The sequence below is a fragment of the Pipra filicauda genome, unplaced genomic scaffold (genome assembly GCF_003945595.2).
Source record: "Pipra filicauda isolate LSUMZ 115617 unplaced genomic scaffold, ASM394559v2 scaffold65_size3143899_pilon, whole genome shotgun sequence".
Classification (NCBI taxonomy): Eukaryota; Metazoa; Chordata; class Aves; order Passeriformes; family Pipridae; genus Pipra; species Pipra filicauda.
The window spans coordinates 1871650-1895495 of record NW_024104820.1 but is presented as its reverse complement, the minus strand read 5'-3'; the positions used below and the strand labels follow the sequence as shown (position 1 = coordinate 1895495).

The 23846-nt window shown below is 36.8% G+C and overlaps 1 protein-coding gene across 1 annotated transcript in view; it reads left to right on the top strand.

Annotated features, from left to right (window-relative positions):
* The first annotated feature begins 219 nt into the window (after positions 1–219).
* LOC113987641 (macrophage mannose receptor 1-like) overlaps positions 220–23846 on the top strand; it is a 33721-nt gene continuing 10094 nt past the window's right edge. Inside the window, exons 1-21 of the mRNA XM_027720584.2 lie at positions 220–313; positions 2040–2441; positions 4092–4265; positions 5519–5677; positions 6596–6709; positions 7194–7328; positions 8277–8459; positions 9071–9228; positions 9883–9996; positions 10327–10442; positions 10739–10887; positions 13036–13235; positions 14659–14786; positions 15400–15487; positions 16729–16870; positions 17919–17954; positions 18073–18248; positions 18810–18877; positions 20451–20551; positions 22235–22371; positions 23384–23498. Of these exons, the coding sequence (XP_027576385.2) occupies positions 256–313; positions 2040–2441; positions 4092–4265; positions 5519–5677; positions 6596–6709; positions 7194–7328; positions 8277–8459; positions 9071–9228; positions 9883–9996; positions 10327–10442; positions 10739–10887; positions 13036–13235; positions 14659–14786; positions 15400–15487; positions 16729–16870; positions 17919–17954; positions 18073–18248; positions 18810–18877; positions 20451–20551; positions 22235–22371; positions 23384–23498 (2953 nt within the window). The 5' untranslated portion in view covers positions 220–255. The remainder of the gene's footprint in view (positions 314–2039; positions 2442–4091; positions 4266–5518; positions 5678–6595; positions 6710–7193; positions 7329–8276; positions 8460–9070; positions 9229–9882; positions 9997–10326; positions 10443–10738; positions 10888–13035; positions 13236–14658; positions 14787–15399; positions 15488–16728; positions 16871–17918; positions 17955–18072; positions 18249–18809; positions 18878–20450; positions 20552–22234; positions 22372–23383; positions 23499–23846) is intronic.

Here is a 23846-nt window from a genome sequence, read left to right as displayed (position 1 = left end):
TTTCCTAAGGAAGCACTGGTTGCCCTCAGTGAGAAGCCATTCTTCTTGGAGGGCAAAATTTGTGCTGTGTGGTCTTGTTTTGAAATGTGGCATGTGACACAATGTTTCCTTATTTAGCACTCGGAGCTTTCTACCATCCAGCCTGCAAAACTGGGGAGGATAAACACTGTCCTTGCTTCGGCAGGACTTTATTGCCAACAACTCTCATCATCCAGATTTTGGTGAAGGGAAGAAAAGAAAACAGCATTTGCAATTATGTTCTCCAGGTTCTTGCTTGTTCTTTCTCTTGTTCACAATGGTTTGCAGCTCCCTGGTAAGTGCCCCCTGCTTACTTCCTGTGAAGGTGCCCATGAAAGTGCTTCCAGTCCTCTGGCATTTCTGGGTGTCATGGTTCTGGTGCATTGTCTATATGTACATTATTAGTTTGGGGATGGGGAACCTCTTAATGTCAGGCAAAGCAGGCAGGCAAGAGGCAATGGAAGAATCTAATAGAAAAAAAGAAATGGCCAGAGAAGAAGGAAGCAGAGACTCAATTCTTTATGGTTTTCTTCATATATAGAGGCACTATCACTTCAATACCTTCAGAAGATCAGATATAAGAAAGTAATTAAATATATTTAAATGCTTATTTTATTTTTTATTATTTATTTATTTAATTCTTTACTTCTGTGTTCTGATTTTTGAGCTGTTGGTGTCTGGGTAATGGTTAGCAAAATCAGGCAAAAAAAACTTCAGGAGTGGTGAAATGCGAAATTATTTGTAGGACATTTAGACGTTCACAGATGATGGCTGTGCAATCCAGAGAGACTTAATGCTTACAAAGAGGATTATTTTCATTCAGTGTTTTGAACAGACTCACTGAATTCACTGTCATTGCTAAAGTGGATGGAATAAATTTTTTGTGAATTAAAATTGGATTAAATTTAGCAAAGTTATTGTGGAATTGCAGTCGTAACACTACTGCTATCCCTTTAGCTGCACTTCCCTTGTAGGTGTAAACAGATGTCTTCTGAAGAATTGAATGTTTAAGGTTAAATTCTTTTACCTTCTAAGTTCTGAATAAAACTGTTACAAGTTGTGTCATAGTACATGGTATTTTTTTTTAATCACACACAGTATCAATGCAGGCCAGAATAAGTATTTTCAGTGTACTCTATATTATCAATTAAATTGATTTCAATTTTTTGCTGGCTTTTTAATAAAATGTCTTTAACTTTTAAAATACATTTTAGTTCAATATGATGCCTAGTGATCACAAAATGTACCAGGGACCAAAACTGGTTATGAATCCCACAAGCATTTGAAGCTTTACCTTAAAGCTGACACTGTAATCATGATCAGAGAAATTAACTGGAGAGCTAGGGACCCAATTTCTGGTACAGGTGTACCATCTACCTTCCACCAGCCTTTCCACATTGGCAAGCAGTGCCAATCCACTACTCCCTGGTCCTTACTACTTTCTCAGATTGTTATAGGTTTCCCAATGTCATTCCTGGTTTTATATTCAAGGCCCTCTGGCCTTCTCAGGGATTCCTGTGGGCTCCTTGGTCTTGTATGGGAGAAAGGAAAGGAAAGCTGGATTTGGGAGTGGGGAGACAAATGGCTCAGCAAAGATGGCTGTGTCCCCACTAGGACACCTGTGAGATCTGGCAGGGTGAGGAAAGTTTGTATAGGTCAGAGGTCTGCAAAACCATGCATCTGAGGACAGGTGGGAACAGGTTAATGGTAATAGCAGCGTGGTTGAGGGAGTTCTCATGACTGAGAAAAATCAATCCAACAAGCTGTGCTTCTGCTGCTGCTGCCCACCACTGATCCACAGTACAGTGACATACAATCATGACACACGTATTCTATTGTCTACTTTATTAGTTTTCAATCAGCAGAATTGATGTTGCACTGGACTCTTGAAAAACATCATGTTTTTATCTAATGAATGCAATGACTTCCTGTTCATGTGAATGGGAAACAGAATCATATGACATATCTGCTATATGTATATTCTGTACTAACCATTTACTATGTATTGTTTTGTTTTACAGACACTGAAACATTTTTAATATATAATAAAGTCAACAAGCTCTGTCTTCAGGCATCTGTTGCACGCTCAGTTAGAACTGCCACTTGCCATCAAGACAATGAATCACAAAAGTTCAGGTGGATCACAGATCATCAGCTTATGAGTGTGAAACTGAAATTTTGCCTGGGGGTGCCATTGAAGAAAGATCAGGCTATGGTCACTCTCTATCCATGTAATCAAACAAGTGAACTCCAATGGTGGGAATGCAGAAATGAAAGCCTCCTTGCAATCCAAGGAGAAGATTTGTTTTTCAGTCCTGGCAATGAAGAATATGATAACGTTTTGTTAAAGAAGGGGCTGAGTGCAAAGAGTCAGTGGAAAACCTATGGGGCCATGGATGTTTTATGTTCCCAGGGATATGAAGGTACAGAAAATTGTTTCTTTCATGCTTTGCATTAATTCCTTTCTGAGCGTTAGAGTGTTTCAGATCTTTTTCTCTGACTATTCTGATTCCTTCGGTGACCACCAGAGTTTTAGAAAATCAGTGTACTGAAGGACTTAGCCTTGAATTTAATGTCATATTTATGTCCAAGTGTGTATTATATACACACATTACTTTAGTCTGTGTATTACAGTACATTAGTATTTCAAGTATTTTAAGTATTAATGCCTAAAATCAACTCTAAAAGAAAACCCTTAAGACTCAATCTGTGAGTTTTAGAAGGCAGCATTCCTTTCTATTACGATGTTGGATGGACGAGAATCTAATTTCTTCAGAAGTGTGCATGCCTGAGTAACTAAATAAAAGCCTCTTGCTTTTATTTAGTTACCTAATTAACAATTCAAAGCATTACATAATACTGTTACACCCACTTTCAAAACTGTCCCTTCCTCAGTACCACCCTCTCCACGTCTCTGACACATGTCCTGAATTTGAGATGGAGGTCTCAAAAAGACCATCTCTTCATCTTTTCTACATCTTCCTCATCTCCTTTGACATGGTATCATGCCATTTGGAATGGTTTCAAGGCTTCTGAATACTTTGACTGGCTATCAGGTGTTATGTCCCTTTGTCAGTATATTTTCACAGCTAAAAAAACCTTTACCTCATTCTGTTGAGACCTTAAAAAAGAATGATAAACAGCATTTAGGAATTTTGTACAATTTTGTACAGATTATACTAGAAACTTATATAATATAGGTTTTATGGCTACAGTATTATATGTACTCTCCATATATTCTATAAATATATATTATATATTAGTATTTATGCATATGCATACTTATACTGTGTATAAGTATTCTCTAAAGTCACTATTGCTCACCATAATGTGTCATTACATTATTAACAGAGTCTATAAACACTGATAAGTTTCTTATATAGCTACATGGATGTGAAATTGCATCCTCATGAAAGAAGCACAATATGGGTGAGCTGAGAAAGGTCTGGAAGTACCGATGGAGGTGGAGAAAGTGTTGGTTTTGTGACTCAGCAGATGAGGATGCTCATGGAATAATTATAAGCACCAATACAATTACCCTTCATAATCAGCTGAAGTCTGATTGTTCTGTATGGCTTTCCCACATCCAGAATGATTGTTTAAAAAACCACCCCACAGGATATTTGAAATCTGAACTCTGAACCTTGCATGTGGGAGCTGCCTCACTGTATGTGAGATACCTAAATAGTCACTGGAATAAAACCAAAGATAGATATTGTAACCTATGTTTACTTTTTTCCATGAATCAGGACTTATAAATATTAGTTCCTTCTCTTGCACATGTAATATAAATCTTAACATTGTTTGAAGTAGAATTATTTTAAAGTGGAGCTCTGGAGCCTTATTAAGATTGTAAAAGCATCTTGGACCTCAAATATTACTTTACATCAGAATAACACTGCTCTAAAACATATGTCATCAGCTTAAGTCTGGAAAAGTGTTGAAATGAATTTTTTTATAGTTATGGGAAAGAACTTTGAGACGCAATTCAACCATTAGCTTAGGCTTTACTTTATTGACTCTTCACATTTATTTGCTGTTTTTCATTTAAAGTTATAATTTTGTTTTCTCAGAGACCTTTACACTGCTGGGAAATGCTTTTGGGGCGCCCTGTGTGTTCCCTTTCATGTACAAGGAGCAGTGGTATGCGGAGTGCACGGCCGCCGGCCGGACAGACGGCTGGCTCTGGTGTGCAACCACCGCTGACTATGACACGGACCAGCGATATGGGTTCTGCCCATCAAAAGGCAAGTTACCTCTTCCCACACGGTTCCCCTCTGTATTGGCAAACCAGCACTAGCAGAATATGGCTACCTTTGTAATAACTTACAGCTTACAAAGATTTTTTTTTTTAATATTGATGTATTGCTGCACCCTGCAGCTCTCTATGCAAGGAAATATCATTTTGCATAAAGATGTGGGAAAAAATGTGATTGCAGAGTAAAACAGCATGCATTTCCCACTAATTGTGGGGGTGTTGCTGAGCAACACAATAATTTTGAGACCCTCACTGTGTCCCAGCCGGGATGTGTGCTGTCACCATTGTACAACCCTTCTCTGAGGGACTCCCATTGTGATGGATGTGGGCACAAAAATGAGCACTGTAGAAAAATTAATGATGAAGTTAATGTTTTGATCTGCATGACTTTCATGTGAATATTTTTTTTTTTACTAAAGTGGAATGTGTCCTTTTATCCATGCTGTTAAGCCCTATTCATATTGCCTGGGAAGTAGTCTTTCCACCCTTTTTGACATCTGCCTGGCGTTTCTTTGCAACTTCAATCACTTTCTTCCAATTCTATGATCACTTCCCTCTCCATCTCCCTTTATGGCCTTATTCTTGGCAGGGGAGCTTTGCATTCACAATGATGAAGTCTCCACCTGACACATCTCTTATTTCCCCTGTATTCCTCCCCATTACTCCTGTTACACGTTATGTCTTTTATTATTAGAATGCCCCTTTACTCCAATTGATACAAAATGGTCTTTTGGTGTGGTACAAATCCCTAGTCAAATATGCTTTCCAGGTTACTGCAAGGACACCATTGCTGTGTGACAGACATACCCAGAAGCTCTTCACAAGGGGATGGGATTTATCTAAGAACTGTTTTGATGCTAAATTTAGGTCTAGAGCTGGTTCTTATGGCTCTCAGTGGGAACTGCTGTCCAGAAAGAGAAGAGGTTGCACATCTTTTTAGAGTTTTCATGTAGGATTTCTGCCACAGCACTACCTACAATATATTTTCCTATGCAATCACTTCCCTTGTGGTAATTCCTGAATTATGTATCTTCATGGAACAGGAAGCAGTATAGGCTTGCTTTACCTGTCAGTTTACTGGCCTTAATTTTGTCCTTCCCCATCTGCTCGTAACGTTTTCAGTGCTCTTGGAAGAACTGACCAGGTCACGCTTAAGGAGAATGCCATGCAGAATGAGAACCTGCAACTCATTTTTCTGTTGCCAAGTTACTACGACACCCAATGTAATTATTTTCTCCACAGATAAAGACAGCACCTGGACTACAGACCCGTTAACAAATGTCCACTACCAAATAAACTCTGACTCGGCTCTCACGTGGCACCAAGCCAGGAGGAGCTGTCAGCAGCAAAATGCAGAACTATTGAGTATCACAGACATTCATGAACAAACATACCTTAAGGGTAAGGCAGTAAAGAAAGCCCTGAGTTAGATTCAGGATCTGTTCAGTCCATCATAACAGCTAAGCATTATTTAGTATGATTTTGGCCCTTGTCTTTGGACCTAAATATGTCTGGGCAAAAAAACAAAATCTTTTAGAATTTGCAAGTTCACATCAAAATTGCTGCTAAGTGTATGAAGAATTCAAAGTATTCCAGCATCCTTCAAATGTAACAGTTTGACTTCTTGTTTAAAAATGTTATCTTATATTAAAACTTCACTAAAATTTTTTTTGATGGGGAAAAGGAATCTAAAAAGTAACTTAAAATTTCACTTTTTGTCAAAAAGAAAGTTTTAAAAAAATTGAAAATAAAAAAGATATATCTTTATGACAAAAGAAATATGTTTTTTGTATAAAATGCAGTTTAACTGTTGTTTTTTTAACTGACTTGGCAAAGAAAAATAATGTCAGTTATTCATAGATCCTAAATTGCAGCTTTACCTATTCATGTATTGCTGAAGGAATAGTATGGAAGAAACTATCTATTGTTATTTTTAAGGATGAATTTAACTTCTAAGACATTTATTATTATTTTTTATATTTACACAGTACCAATATTTCTACTTAAATAAATGTTGTACTTAAATAAATGTGTAGCATTTAGCCTATTCTACAGAAATAATTTCATTTTGGATATTCTCTGTGCATATCATCTGGTCTCATTTTACATTAGTGAGAGAATAAGAGAAAGGGATTGTGTTTGTTTATTTTTTACAGTACTCAAAGTTTTGGCATTTTTCAATTTATCAAGTACTTCAATATCTGCAAATATTTGTAGTTAGATATTTAATAACTGCAAGTCTTCCTAGAGACATTATTAGTGACTATTAATAATATGAAAGTGTTTTATAAATTAATGTATCTTCGTTTTGTTACTTAGAATTAACTGAAGGTACAGATTCTGCACTGTGGATTGGACTCAACAGACTGGACTTGAGGAGTGGATGGGAGTGGATTGGAAGCAGCCCTTTCCAATACTTAAACTGGGCTCCAGGTATATATGACTTTGTTTGATTTTGTACTTCCAAAGAGAAAATATACATATCTCAAATACTGCTGTAAATTTTATTCTCAGATAGATATGCCATGAGATAAGGATTTTAGCTTTTCTTGCTTTAACTTTAGAAAAGTCTCCTTTTCTATAGCAGTATAAGCCAGAAACTATTGTAAAAAATATTTTAGCTGTGAAAGCCACATCGCCTGTCCCTAAAATATTTGGTTTTCTATTGCTTGACTCCAGCCACAAAACTATGAGGAGTTTACATGTTCATATCCACTTACATAACTTACATATTACATTTCATACAGACATGCCCATTACCAGAGGCCTGCCTCAACTCTTACCAAAGCTGGGAAAGACATGACCTTTGGAGCTCTGACTTCATCCAGGAGTTATTTGTCCGTGCATTTTACAACTTAGAGTTCTATTTGCCTTTCAGAAAAGTTCACTTTTTCTTTTTCCTGTATTTTTCCCAAAGGAAGCCCCTCTCCAGAATCTGGAAAAATTTGTGCGGTTTTGAATCCTGAAACAAAAGCTAAATGGCAAAATTGGGAATGTGATCAGAAACTTGGTTACATTTGTAAGAAAAAGAACTTTACCTTGGTTCCTTCAGGTATGTTGATGTATGTTGATAATTAGAGTAGAAGCTGTTATCTGAATCACTCGGCATTCAAATTGCAATGATGAACAGGAGAATTTTATTAGAAATAGAAATTATTTCTTGTTTATCTGGTTTACTCTTTACAACCATTGTACCCTTTGTAGTCTGATCTCCAGTCCCATGGCACACAGAATGAAACAGATAAAAGTGAAGAATGTCCAGCTAGTCCCTTCTGTCTATGTTTCGATGTTCAGGTCTACCCCTTGAATACATACACTGCTGACCATCAAAGGGGAGAAAAAACCAAAAATTATTTTTCAGAAGAGGGACAATAGTAAAAATCAGAAAAAGGAAGAAAGATGGAGAACTTACAGTGTGGCTCTAAGTCCTTCTCCACGACCTGTTGTCAACCAGCTTAGCAAGTTCACAGGTCTCTGCAGAAGTGATGGCAGATCCACACCAATGAAGATCGATACATTGAAATGAGAAAAGATATTTTAAGTGTATAAAGATTTCCCTGTTGGTGTGATCCTGTGTGTGCACCTGGCTATAAATCTGCCTCGATGACTCTTACTCTATCAATATACTTAATCCTTTAAAAATTCATAAGCCTTCTATGTTAAGCACAGGTAATGTCTGATTTGTCTGACAAATACTAAGTAATACAGAAGATGGTGAAACTAATAGATTAGTGTATTTGTTATAGACATTTGACTGACCTTAGAAATTGTATTAAATACTATTTGTATTAAAAATCTTTCATTTTCTGAGTTAAAATTGCCATATTCATAATCACATTTATGTTTACTATGTTTTGTGTCCATCATTTCCTTATAATGAAAATTTAAAAAAAAAAATTCTTAGTTTAGAACTTTTGCACAGATTAAGTGAAAATATTTTCAGTGTCATGTCCCTTGCATGGCAATGGAACTCCTCTAAAGCCCTGATATTTGTTCCTAGGTGACGTTGGGCCTGTTACTTGCCCTGGTGGGTGGGTGCCATATGTAGATCACTGTTACAAGATCTTCAGGGAGAGCAAAGGATGGGAAGCAGCTTTGACCTCTTGTCAGAAGCAAGGGAGTCACCTGGCCAGCATCCGAAACCTTGAGGAGCACAGCTTTGTGGTATCTCGGCTTGGATACAGTGAGTGTTTCCAGGGTGTCTTTTGCCTTTTTCTGAATGTATGGAACACCAGACAGATTATTTGAGATTTCCAGCTGAGTTTTGGATGTTGTCAAAACTCTGATTTTACTTATTGCTTAAATAATTGAGCTAGGGCTGGGAGGCTGTGCTTAGGGTCTTTCTCTCCTTTTTTCATTTTGTTGAAAGAAGCTTAAAACATTCACACTTCATATAACATAGAAGCAGTATTTTAAAATCTGACCAGTGCAACAGAACCTAAAAAGTAACTACTATTCACACAGTTCTATCATACCACTATGGTGTATTAACATTAGGCTGGTAATTTACTCCCACTGCTATGAGGAAGAGGAGCCAGATTTTTTCATCTAGTGCAGGGATTTCTTTACAGCCTAATTTTCCAAAGCATACTGTCTTAATTTTAATATCCATGTCAAAATATTAGTTTATAAAATGATCATAAAACACACTAAATAATTTTCTGCTTCATAAATTTACAAAAGGAATTATATGTCCAAAGCTTAATGGTGCTGTGAAAGGGTTGCAGTGGCATAAGAGGTCTTATTTAGTTCTCTTTCCAAAGTCTTATCTAGTTCTTTGTTTCCACCGTTTAGAGCCAACAGACAAGCTATGGATTGGGCTGAATGACCGTAAGGTTCAAATGTATTTTGAGTGGACTGATGGTACCCCAGTGACATACACAAAATGGCACCTGGGAGAGCCATCCACCACAAACAACAGGCCAGAAGATTGTGTACTGATCAAAGGCCAGGTGACATTACCCAATACATATTTTACCTCCACATTTAAACTAAAATCTTAATAAAAGACTAAAGTGCTCTACTATTTCAGAAAAGACCTAAGGCTGAAAAAAAGGATGTAGGGGGAAAAGGATGAGATTAAATATGACCTTTCAAAAAAAAACAAAAAAGAAAGCATTATTGCGACATTGGTGAAATTTTCTCTTTAAGTACATCTGAAAGTCAAAAGTTAAATTATTAGGGCTATAAAACAGGTCTCTGAAGGTAATTTGAGCATATTCTTTCATTTTCCTCTGGTGATAATGGTGGTATGTGGGGATCCATGGTTCCTGCTGGCTCCTCTGTGCCTGCTCACTTGCTATCTCATGGCACAACTGTTTGTGCAGGGCCCTGCAGAAGAGGGGACAAATTTTATACACCCTCCTCCCTTCCTATCAACATGAGCTGTGGCTGTACTGCTATAGCCCAGTCTATATTTTGCTGAATATGAACAGATTTGGTTTTGTTATCATCTAGGGAAATTGGATAAGGAAAAAACCACTTCTGTTTACAAAATGAGAAGAGAAAGAAAATTAATAGTTTCAATTATAAAGAAACACATTATTCATCTTCTTTAAATCATTTATCTTTATCTCCTTCTTATTGCAAACTTCTTCCTGCCACAGGATGGCTATTGGGCAGACTCTGTCTGTGAGAGGAAAGCTGGCTACATTTGTAAAAGAAAGGCTATATCAAAAATAGCTAATGAAAAGGAAATAACTGATGCAGGCTGCAAAAAAGTAAGTATATGAGAATGGAACATCAGTTTCTCAAATCAAATAAGTACCTTATCTTGAATCACCTAGAATTGTTTGAATTGTGTATATTTATGTAGAATGGATTTTTTGTTTTAATTTATTATGAAGTTTCTCCCTCTCTCACTTATATTAAACTTTAGATAGCAGTTTACAAAAGCTGCTTAGAAGGAATCTGCAATTTCACTGCAAAAAGTATCTAAGTCATAATATTCATGATTATTGGGCTTAATTAATTTTAAGTAATGATACACGATAATACACGATATCACAATTATCTAAAATTTGAATGGAAATCCTAAAATCTTGTTACAGGGCTGGAGCAGGTATGGGACCTACTGTTATTTTATTGGACATGTTCCAGCAACATTTTCAGAAGCAAACACCACTTGTGAAGGAGAAGAAGGTTATTTGGCCACAGTTGAAAGTAGGTATGATAATGACTTTTCCTTGACTTTTAAATAGGTAAAGGTTGTATCATATGTAATATTCAAAAGCTAACACAACATCAAACAGCAGATTATCTAAGTAAAAGATGAGGTCTCTAGTTGAACAACAAAAAAGTCTTGCTTTTCTTTGTTGTTTGTGTGGAATCAGAATCCTATCATAAGATCTTCTCCCGCAGTCTGAAGCAAGGAAAAGGAGATAAGAATTCATCATCATGTTAGGCAAGTAGGATTTGGATAAATGACTGTTTTCACTTGTGTCTTTATGATCCCTTTTACAGGTATGAGCAAGCCTATCTGACTAGCCTTGTTGGGCTGAGGCCTGAGAAATATTTCTGGCTTGGCCTCTCTGATGTTGAGAACCAAGGCACTTTCAGGTGGGCTGATGGTGAAGCGACCTCCTTCACGCACTGGGGTGCAGGAATGCCTGGTAGGTGCTGGGATGGTGGATGGTAGCTGCTCTCTGAGGTCGTGGCCCCTATTTGGGTTTGCATTGGTGATGTCCTCTGAATTTTATGCTTTAAACTTTCAGTATCTTTTACAATATCTGGCAGTTCTCAAATTCCATCTTTTAATTTCAAAGGTTAAAAATTGAACTGCAGTTTTATATTAGGACTGCAGTTTTATATTATATCTGATGTATTTACCCATAAGATTAATCTTTTGGCCTATCTTCACAGGGATATAACAGGAGTTAAAAACAGGTCCTGAGACTATTCTACTTTCATTCCTCTAGTAGAAAAGTTAGTCTTGGAGAAGAATCTGAAAAAGAGCAACTGTGATAAGGAATTTAAGTTGAGAATTACAAATTCATAGTATCAGAAATCATCGTACCATTATTGTTTTTATTTGTGATACTAAGAAAACTATATTCATGGGTTCATACTGTGCAGAAACACAGAAAACAAGATTTCACAATGCCATAGGGGAATTTGCTCTCAGTGATCCTTTGTCTGAAAACTTTCTTGAAAACCTTCAGTGAGGTTACAAAATATAAAATAAAAATAATAGAAAATTACAAAATACATAGACTAATAAAACTTCAGTAAACACCACGAGAAGAAAGCTTGCCAGGCAGTCTGTAGTGCCAGCAGATGATCAGAGTATGAAGAGAGCACTTGGAGATCATGTTAAGGAATCTTCCCTGTCTGACCACCCAGGAGCAACTCTGGCAGTCACACTTGCACCACCTAAGTGCAGACTGAGGCCCCTTCACAGCTACACACCCCACACTCACACAGTCAGACCAGGTTTCTGTACTGGCTCAACCCCAGGTTTCCAATAACAGAGTCTCAGCCGTCTCAGTCCTTAAAATAATTTAATAATGGTGCAATAACAAAATGACAGCTGGAGTGGCTGTCTGTGAGAAGGGACCATGAGCAAAGGAAACCCTGGGCTTTTTCACCATTGCAGTCTAAGGGTGTCAAAGTCTGTGGTCCTGGGCTCCTGCTGTGTCCCTTCGTGTCTGTTCACCTGGCCAGTGTCCCGTGCCCTTTGCTATGCAAAGGGTCGGAGTCAGATCACGACCTCTTGCCTCGGGCTCTCACCACCCACAGCTCAATCTGTAGCTGTCACTGCAGCTTGCAAACTGAACTACCTGCACTAAATGCAATCCTCAACAGTCAGTCCGGAACAGTAAAGAAAAACGCTTTCTGTGGGCTTTCTGTGCTGGAAAATTTCATTGTGATGGTATGGTTGGAGAGTCTATTTCAAGATGAAAGATCAAGAGAATAGATTATGGAGCAAAGAGGTAACCTGAAGTCAGGACTAAGCACGGCTGCAAGAGCATCCGGGAGCTGTTAAGATTATGTTAAATGAACTGTTCATTTTAATGTGTTAAAGCTGCCTCGTTAAAGCTGAGGGGTGCAAAAAGACAAATTTGGTGCTAACGTTTAAAACGGTTCCAGAACATATGAGGAAATACAGACCAGTGAGTCATTAGTAAATTAGCTGAATCTGTAATAAAGAAGATATAGTGGGAAAGATACATAAAATCGCTTCTGTAAAGGAAGTCATGCTCACAGATCTCCTGGAGCTTCCCACAGGAGCCAAAAGCATACGAATAAGGGAAATTTAGTCAGAGTGGTCTCTCTGAATTACCAAAAGCCTTTCAGATAATTTGACCTAACACAGAGAAGCTCTTACATGAATAAATATTTTGATCAAAAGGCACTGAGTGGAAGGTGGATTTTTTTTTTATAAGGTCTATTTTTTACTGGAAAGAGTGCTCATTAATGACCTGTGTAATGTAAGTAGAAATGAGGTTTTCACTCAAAACCACAGGATTTTACTGTAACCCCTCCCCACCTTACTTTCTACCCATAGAATTAATTATACAGGACATTCAAAATAAAAAAAAAGAAAGGCAGGATCCTAAAAGGATCATGACCTCCTCAAAAAAAATACTACTCTGCCTGTGTGAAAAATACCTAAAATATAACTTTGCTTTTCAAGTGCTATCATGTGGCAAGAAGTGAATGACTGCTGCTCAAAGATTTTAGCAAAGAATTAAACAATTCACACTTTATAAAATATCCAACATTTGTTTTGTTTTGTTTTGTTTTTTTTTCTCATAAAGGAAGTAGTCCAGGATGTGTAGCCATGAGAACTGGAACTGCGGCTGGATTATGGGATGTTCTGGACTGTGAGACAAAGCAAAAATATATCTGCAAGCAGTGGGCAAAGGGTGCAACAATTCCACCTATTACAACTATGGCTCTGGTGCCCACATGCCCTGAAGGTTGGATATCAAACAATCATAGAAGTTCCTGTTTTAAAGTAAGTGCCTATGTATTTATAAGAAGAAGGACTTTGAACTCCTTAGTTTGGAGAAAAAAATAAATAAGAAAGAAAGAAAAATTAACTGACATCTTTGTTTTGCAATATCTAAAGTTGGAATATAGCAAATCCCAAATCCCCAAAGATTTTTCTCAGGGAAGTATCCATAAGATGAGAGAAACTTATGAAGAAAGATGAAGTTGAAGGGACTGGACCCAAGGGAAGGGAGAAGGGCACAGGAAAGAAAATGAGGAAGTTTGTGCCCCAGGGGTCAAATGAATTGGAACAGGAAATGGAAGAAAAGGAATATAAATATCAAGGCCCCAGAAAGACATAGAGAAAAGAACAAAAAGAAAAATAAGGGACATTTTCAGATTAAAATTATTGAAAAAACAATGTCGAAATTCTGTATTAAATAGCAGAATCAGCAAAACTTGCCTGGTGGCTTTGCTCTTTATATCTGTTGTGGTCACTAGGTTGTACAATGATCCAGTATTTGTCTGAGATCTGTGAGACTTTGGGGAAAGAAGCAGAGAAACAGTGAGGTATGTTCTCCAGCAGCACAATGCCTAAGGCTGGACCTTGCTAAAATAAGCACATTACCCCCGAAATAAACGATAAGAAGTCACACGAAAGGTTAATTAAACCTGTGTTTATGAAGGGCATTTATTTGAGAGTTTCTGATGCAAAGTTACAGATAACTTGGTTTTGAAGTACACTCAGTTGTGTCTGAGCAGGCATAAAAAGAGTTTGAACAAGAAATGAGGGTAATTTGCAAACACTGATTTGGGATCATGCAGAGTTGAAATGTGCTAACTTAGTGTGAGATGTTAATATTTCTTATCATTTTATTGAATTAATGAGTTCTTCTCCTTTTGTTATTTTTTTTCATTTTTTTTTTCAAACTCAGTTGAAATGCTATTTAGTTTTGCTCCTTTATCCTCAAATCATAATTTTAACTTTGGTCAAAGTCATGCTTTTTCTCTCTTAAACTAATGAGACAACATACTGCAAATGTAAAGTGAGAGATGTAAACCACCATGAGGTAATTCTTTTACCTATATCTTCAGACTCCTCTCAGGCCATCTTGCCTCTCCATCACAACCCTTTCCGTTCACCTATAAGGTCACACGGGCCCTCCTCCAGATAAAACAAATTAAAGGGAATTGTATTCCGTTCTAGCAATTCCTTCCTTTTTTTTTCTTTTTGGTCAGCACTACGCTAACTAGGTAGGCAACTCTAGTGCAAAAATTTTATGAACAGAGTAGGTAATGACAGTTCTCTTATGGACTTTCACTTGGCTTGCGTGAAATCTCATTTATGGGTGAGCAAGACTATGAGTCTTTATTTTATTATTATAGCACATGTATGATACATTTTAAAGTAATTTCTCCACAGTGTTTTTACAGTAATTTCTCCATAGTGTTTTCACAGATCACATACTAATAAGAAATCATGGTTTGAAGCTCGAGATTTTTGCAGACAAATAGGAGGAGATCTGGTCAGCATTAACAGTAAAGAGGAGATACCGTTACTAATAAAAGCAATACGGTGAGTATTTGCTGTATATTTATCTTACCAGATTTAAAAGACTTCTCATATAAACTATTATGAATGATCTTAGATGATTTCTGAAGCATATGGATTCCTCAAAAGCCAAAAAACCTCAGATACTTTGAAATGTATATACTCTTTAGTGTTTTTATCCTTTCCATGAAAAAAAATATGTTGTTTGTGTCTGGAAAAATTTAAAACATCCACCAGTATCATAATTACTAGATAGAATTTAGAAACACATGAAATTGTTGGTATTTTTAGTATGGTAGAAAACATGACCAGTATATCTAGTGTTGACCTACCTTGAAGTAGTCAATGCTGAGACCATGTTCTAAATCTGTGAAGGCCTTCCCTAAGTAAACAGAACATTAGGGAAATACAGGATCAATACTAATATTAAGTCTGATAACTGAGCCATTGCCACTGAACCACAGAAGTATTACATGTTTCTATGAAGAACATATGTATGCCCTTCACCAAAGGTAATAGGGTAATTATTGCAACTTTACTGCTTTTACAATGTGCTCTAGAAAGTTCAGTTATGTATTTCTGGATGGGTTTTTTGTGTTGATGCTTGTACACTACTCTGCTCTGTAATTTCTCTTAGTGCCTCTCACTGTAGTTTTGAAACTGTTTGGCTCGGTATATTTTCTTTGAATCCAGATGAAGGATTTGCCTGGAGTGATGGCTCTCCAGTGAGTATTTTAATTTTCCATCATATTTGTTTGCTTAAGATATTTTGGGATTTGTACATGTACTTTTTGGGCTTTTGCTGTTGTCCTCATCAAAGAAAACACCAGTCCTGCAAACATTCACATGGCTGTTAGCCTATATTGCCATGACTAATATCACAGCAAAACATTTTAATACGTGGTAATTATCTGTATCTCATCAGAATCTGTGGCTTTCTGTGCAGCACTCCAACATATTTTCTCTTCTGAGAAGATAATATGAACACAAAATGTCAGAACATACAAATTCATTATGCTGGATCTTGTATCCTGTCTCTGGCAGTGGCCATAAACATCCTAAGAACTAATCAAACAGCAAGTGTGTTTTCCAGTATTATCCAGCATCGTCCAGTAAGTGATAGCTCAGGGTCTTTCAGAACTGGAGCTCAGATCTGTAATCTTAATATATTTATTTCCTTTAATTTATCCAGGCATCTCTTAAGCCCATGCAGATATCCACAGCTGTGGGAAATATTCCTGCAGTAGTTCACTCTTTATTATGCTCTCTCTACTCCTACTCTCTATTTGCTTATTTTATTTGTAACAAAAGCAAGGACTTTCCTCTTATCCTGTTCACATTATTTTCCATAAAAGTTTCAAGAAGCAACCTTATCACAGATTTCTTGAAAATCCCACGTAGGTTGTACCAAATGGGTCTCCCTTCCCATTTGGATGTTAATTTCTTCAGAGGTAATTCCACCAGGTTTGTAGGACCTGTCTTCCCTCCCAGAAGTCACACTCCCATCTTCATTAACCATAGGAAAGGGAAGAAGTGAATGTTGAATTGATGATCCATGATGAGGTCACTGTCACCAGGCAGCTGCTGGACAATGTGTTTTTCAACCAGGTCACAACTGATGAATTGAAAACTACTCATGCTACGATTAGCATGAGTGTCATGGGGGTAAAGTTCATACTATATGAAATTCAGTAGAAACAGTCCATTTGCTTGTTTCTATTCTCTCTGTGTCTAGGGCTCAAGGCACAAACAAGAGAAAAAGCCCACCATGCCAAGACAGCCTGATCTTCTGATTACTGATATTATTGCCCCACTGTAAAATTCTTATACCTATTGCTTTCCCCACATTTCCACCTCTAGCTAAAACCATAATCTTTCAGATAAAACCAGTTTGTTTCTGTTTGCCAATGAAGAATACAACTACTGAAACAAATGGAAAGAGTAACAAAGCTGATTTCTTCTATAGATTAGGTACACAAACTGGGATGATAGCTCAAGAAATTCAGGAGGACACAAGTTCTGTGGCTCACTTCGTTTTCCGTCTTCTGAGCAATGGTCTCTTTCGGTCTGTGAAGTACAGCTCGACTGGTTTTGTCAAATAAAACAAGGTAGATTTCTTCTTCTCTCTAGGCAAGAAGCTTAAAAAACTTAAATAAACAATTATTTCTAAGTTGCTGGTGCAAGACAAAATTTTGAAGAATTGTTTTAGGCAAATGGGGAGCATTGAATAACATATTATAGGCTGTGATTTTTCAATGATAGATGATAAGAATAAATAGATTTATTTTTTTACATAAATTAGGGTGTATAAATAATCCATATGTTTGCAAGGGTTTAATAGATGCAAAGTTTTTGAATATTAAGAAATATTTGTTTTTATTTTTGTATTGTAGGAGGTAAGGAGTTGTAAAGAGTTGTACTGTATTCCTTACAATACTGCTTTTTATACTAACACTAGTAAAGCTAAAAACTGAATACAATATCTTTGTACACCAAGATTTAGTGGTGCTCCAAGTTGTCCTTTCACGTTCTTGAGGATTCAGTTGCTTTTGGAAATACAACAGCACAAAACAGTGTCATTTCTTTTTCTATCACAACCAGAAATAACTCACAGTACGTATACACACACACACACCCCCATCCATATATACATATATATAAACAAATAAACATATGTATAGAGAGAGTCATATTTCCTTTTGCTTATGAATATTTGGCACTGGAGAATTTTTTTGATAGAGCTAAAGTAAATCTAGTGGAAATTATCTTCTTAATAAAAATACCCCTTTGGTGAATTATGGAATGTCTACTGATTGATCAGTAAAGGAGCTGTACTCTAAAGTTTAAAGTGTTTCAGATAGACCTACTCTTACTTACAGACTGGAAGAGCAATTTTTCCTTGCCTTGCTCTGCTCGGGAGTGTGATTCAGTCAAGGCTACGACTTTATTGATGTGAAGCACAGTTTATGATACAAAGTTAAAAGTAGATGACCATGCATATTGCATAATGTGTGGCTAAGCCTGCTTTCTAGTCAGTGGTAAAGGAGTGGAGAATACTGCTCTGTTCCTCACTCTTCTCCTTGAAGTCAGTAACAAGATACATCATAAAACACGCTACAGAGATGTGCCACACCTTCTATTCTCTTCTTTTTGCAGGAGTGCCATTAAAATCTGAACCAATTGACACATACGGTAGGTCTTTGTGTACATTTATCTTATTATTAATTTTTTTTTCCTAAAATTGTTATTCTAAACTAAGCTTTTGTGTTCTACAGATAGAGAATTTAAAGGTACATTATTTATCTTCCAGCATACAAAACCACTGAAGATGGATGGGTCATATATGAAGATAAGCTCTACTATATCAGCAAAGAACAGGTCTCCATGGAAAAAGCCCAAGAGTTTTGCAGGATGAATTCTGCAGACCTAGCTGTTGTTAATAGTAACAGTGAGAGAAGGTTCTTAAAGAGAGCGCTACAAGAAAATGTAAGACTCATTATAAACAGACAGTCTGTTTATAGAAATGCTTGTGACAATCTGCATGTAAAACTTGTCTCAGAAGTAGAGCCATCAGCATTTTCACTAGTGAAATCTCCCAAAATGCACCCTCTGATCCCATGGGATTTGGTCCCTCCTGCTCTGTGCTGTCTGTGCTGAGGCAGTGAGGCAAGCTGTTGGGAAGAGCAATGTGGGAAGGTACCATGTGCTGTCTTGGGAAGCAGCTGGTGTGAGGTGAATTTTAGACAGTTCTGCAGCCTTGGAGAGAGAATGAAAGCAGAATACCTGTTTCTGACTCAAGATCTGCTTCTTTCCTACCCTATCCTAAGGGCCCTCATTGCTGCAGGACTCAGCTCTGATGCCCCAGATAAAAACCTGACTTCTGTGTCTGAGCATGTAAATACATTGCTGTGCTGAACTGCAAGCATGTGCTTTATTGCTGTCAACTTCAGTCACTGCTCTGTGAGCCCAATCAAGGGTGTATACATTTCTGCTTGTTTTACTTCAAAGATTTTTTTTTTAAATTATAATAGTATCTTTCTGCTTTAGGAGCCATACTGGAGAAAGTCAAGCGCGTACTTCATTGGTCTAAAAGTAAGCCTTGATAAAAAGTTTAGGTAAGTTAAGATGATCAGTGCAGCTTTTAACATGTAGAAAGAAATACAATATTTTATGTAGCTGGAGGTACTGAATATGCTATTTTCCAGGTCTGAAGGCAGTTCCACATACTTTGTACAAAGCAAAATGGAATAGTCGTAGGATATTCTGAAATCCAATAGTTTTCACCAAAAATAAATAGGAAAAGAACCTTTTTTTCTTGAGTAAGCACTTATCCAAAGAAAGGCTTGGCAGCTCTACTCTCCATACATTCTTGATTTTCTTTCAAAGCTTTGTCCCATAAATTGGAGTGATACTTCACTATGCTGAATTTTATACCTCTAAACATACACACTTAAAACATTCTCTCTGTCATAGGGCCTAGCTTCCTTATGCTTTTTATCTATATGTCATAGCTTCAGAGAGGTCCTTCAGAGTTAGGAAAATGTGGACAATGAGTACAAAAGCTGCTTCTGACAGAGATTGCTAAGGTAGTCTCTGCAAAATCCTGTTCCAGGAAAAAAGTCAGCAGAAGTTTACACTACAGAAACATTATCAAGTATTCTGAAAAAACCTGCACACAAATAAACTCAAAACTAAAGTAAAAGATACTGAAGAGCAGGATACACTGCTTATCTTCCCATCTGCTAGTTAGGACACATATTGGAGGTGGAAAAACATGCTTCTGATGTTGACCTGAAACAGATTAGAGGAGACCTGAATTTAACCTTTCTATTTTAATGCCACTGTTGAATGTCTGTAAATCACTAACAGAGTGTTAGTATGTAAAAGAGGAGTGGGGAGAGATAAGTTGATAGTGACTGGGTCAATACATGATTCTAACCTGATTTAGTAGACAAATCAGGGAGATGTGGCGTTCCTTGGGTTCAGTGAGTATCTCCTTTATTTAGATCAAGTGTATCATCAGCAGCAAGAGGTAGATGAAGATGAAGAGCTGAATTTGTTTCCCACTTCAGGCTTACTGACCTAAATTCTGAAATATTGATTAAAATGCAATGCCAACCTCTCCTTCCTTCAGTAGCAATATATTAAAGTACAAAGCATGTAAACATAAAGGAAAAAAGGTCAATTTTGATACTTCAGAAATGGTGGTTTTAAAGCTAACAGAATGTCCACAAGACTCAATAGAAAAATACCTATAAAGGCATTTTTCTTTGGGGTAAAATCCACAGAAAAGTTTTTTCATCAGGAATGCTCAGACTGGGAAGCATAATATTAATTAGGGATACAATGAAATAAGTTAAATAAAATTTTAATATTTTTATCTGTATTATGTATTTTGACTAACTGAAAATGGTTTCTCTTATTAAATGATGTCATATCACTCCTACCCGTTAACAAAAATGTGCTTGGTGTATTATTTTTCCTATTTTGCATCCAGAAATATGTTGCAGAAATTGCTTCAAATTAGAATAATCAGATAAAGAGAGGAAAATCTTTAACAGTCCTTCCAGTTTTAGCCAGTTCCCATTAATGCTCATGGATATTCTTATTTTTGAGATGTTAATTAGGAGTATCATCTCACAATTGAAGTGTATTAGTAAATAACTATTTGCATTTATTTTCTTTAAGCTGGATAGATGGGACTCCAGTAACCTATGTGGCCTGGGCTCCTAATGAACCTAACTTTGCAAATAATGAGGAAAATTGTGTGGTAATGTTGTTAGGGCATGGTAAGTAACAAAGCAAAACTATTAGATTTTACTTGTCTCTGCTTCGATTATAACTGATGCTGCCAAACTTCTGCTGTCAACTGTCACACAATCTTTGATAGCTGTTTTCTCTAATTGCTTTCCAGTCACAAATCAACACAATGCAGTAACTGTCTGCAGTCATGGAGACCACCAGTAGTGGAAGAGTCTATGTCCTTAGCATGGGGAGATTTCTGTATCATGTAATTTAATGCAGACGTCTCTCTCTGGATTTATAAGATTGATATTGCACCTTTTTACAGGGCTTTTCACTACTTCTTTCAGTAGAAAGTTGAATGGCCTGTCTTCTTTCCTCTGAACTTAAGAAAACACTTATAACACTACAGGAAATAAGGGACTTAAGTCAACTTAAAGGAGTGTTTACAAGTACACTGAAATGTAAATCTCTTGCGAAGCGTAGGGCTAAGTTTTCCTCTTGGCTCTATTTCTGCAATGTAACAGGCTAATGGGAATTTAGTATCTAAATATTGATCTCTCAATTTATGTTTTATAAAGAGTTCATGCAGCAATCTCACCTGCAATTCTGCCTTTTTATGAAGACAGAAAGAACAAGATTCACTTTTCTAAACATAGACATATGATCTGATTGAGATGCATCTCTCCTTTAGTTGTTGATCGAGAAAGGGACAGCTATCCCACCTTCCCCTCCATATCTACCAGTTCCATAGAGATGGCTCAGCATTCCTGGGCTTGTCTCAGACAATGCTGGAAAGTTACATGTGAGGAACTGAACTGGATGACAAGGGAAGCACTAAGATTGAGTTGGCAGTGTCTGAAGTCTCCCTATGGTCAAGTGGAGATCTCACCTCCACAGTCAGCACTGCCTGAGGAGCAGTTCAGTTTACTCAAGTGCAGTATTCAAGTACCTGTGTGTAGGTGATTGTAGCCACCTGCTGTGTTCTAGTTAGCCCATCTGACTGTGTGTTTCCCACAGAAACAGTGCCATATCTCTCAGCTCTCTAAAGGAACTTTGCTTAGCCTCTCAAACAGTGCTAAGCACCTCTGTTTAGACAAATGAATCTTGCCCTATCTCTCTATTGACCATTATAGTAGCTTCGAAATCTTGACAATTGAAGTATTTTAATCTGCAAACCGAATCCCTAGCTAACATTCTATTAACCTGACATGTTACCCCCCCAGGAGAAGGCACATATTTCATAATGTATGTTTGAACACCATCCTATGCCCTTAGATTGATCTGGTATTTCCTAAATCATCCATTTCTGATACATTTTCTTTTTAAAGCTGCTTGCTGGTATATTTCCTTTGCTGCATGCAATGTGATGATGCCATAGCTCAAACAAATTCTATATATATACACCCATAAATAGGTATATATACTCATGAATAGGTATAGGCACTGTGGAGAGCCCTGAAAGAGTAGCAGAAGGGTCGGGAAGTTCAAATTAAGTACAAAGAGTGCTATATTACAGCTTGAACTGTCTCATTTGAAGCTGCCATAGTTACTTTGTCTTCAGATCAAGCTGCAGCCTGAAATATAAAATAGAGAAATTTTGTTCTTCTTCTTCTAAAAAAAAAAAAAAAAACTAAAAAAAAAAAAAAAAAAAAAGCTAAAAAAAGAGAGAAATTATTGTTACAAATACTGTAACATTTTTACTTGTTTATTCAATTTCTTTATTTCAGGCTTGTGGAATGACATAAACTGCGGCTCCTCCAATAAATTTATATGTGAAAAACATAACAGTTCTATTAATTCAACATTTGCTTCACCCCTGCCTCCTGGAGGATGTCCTGAAAGCTGGGATTTCTTTGGCAACAAGGTGTGTCAACATGTATCTTCATTAAATTGTGTAAAGGAATGGAACTGAAAAAAAAACTTGAAAAAACCCACATTTTTTTATGATTATAAAATAAATCCGGAGATTAATTATCTAGTCAGAATGTGTGGCCTGAATGGCTAGGCTTTTTTGGAGCTGACTATATACTTTTAATTTTGTGGAGAAATACAGTAAAAATAGATGTATGCTAAATAGATTCCAGAGAGCATAGTTTGTGGTGGCTTAAAATACACTGTTACTGCTTTAGAAAACCTCTTCTCTCTTCTTTTATATATTTATGATAGAAATGGAAATTTGTAATGGTCAATGAGAGTTTCAGGTGGAAAGATTTGGAGAGAATGTACTTGAGCAATCCCTTTGGCTTGTACAGGGTTGACAAAGCTTTGAGTTCAGAAATATGATGCCAAACTACAATTGGTTTGAGTATAGCTTTTCATTCAGACGTGGTCCGGAAGTCCTCATTGCTGTAACTGAAGAATTTGTACCAATTTGAGTTGAAGCTCTGTCTACAAAAGGTTGTTTTGTCTACTTTATGTACACTGCACTGCTATTGCATCCTCAAAATGTTAGGTCAATATGCCAAAGGATATTTCATAACTTTGGCAGGATGAACAGTCGTAGCTACACTCATTGGAAGCAGAACAAGGCACAGTAGAGATCATTCCCTGCAGCTGTGTCACTCAAAGCCAAATTTTCTTGATTTCAAATGATCCCTCTGTTATTGCAGGAAGAAGGCAGATGAAAATGTGAAAAGGGATTATATACTTGACCTCACTACAATAAGTTCAAATGATATAGACTCCTGCATTACACCTTGTGCAATGAGTGGGGTTGCCTGGGTAGACATACCGACTTTCTACTCTTGAGCTCCGTTACTTATCTTAGCCCTGATTTCTTTTAGGAGAAATGTACATCTCATATGTAATTGATATTAGTCACATACTACAGTTCCAATCTTTGCTAGTTTGAAAGATGTGCTTGCTTTTTTTTCTAGTGTTTCAAAGTATTTTCTTCCAATACAACAAGAAAGCTCATGTGGCATGATGCACGAGATGCTTGTATCAATCTGGGAGGAAACCTGGCTACCATACCAAATGAACATGTACAAGGTATATGGGCTCTATTGAAAGAAAAATATATTAAATTCTAGCTAAAGGATGTGCTATACTGTCCACTACAGAATATGGGATTAACTGCTGAAAATTGCTTATCAGCCATGTCAATTTATGGTTTGTTTTAAGTCCAAAGTGCAAAACAATAGCTAAATTATTACATATAAGAAATAAAGTGTGTTTCTAGATCTTTCAGTTGCTCAGTTTTCATGAAAGTTCCTATGTGTTTTGAATGTGGTTGCACAGGTCTCTCAAACTAATAGAAATCTGTATTTTCTGTCTCTCTCACTGGCAATATGATTTGCTGAAACACTACTTGTGTATACATGGTGGGGAAGGGATGCT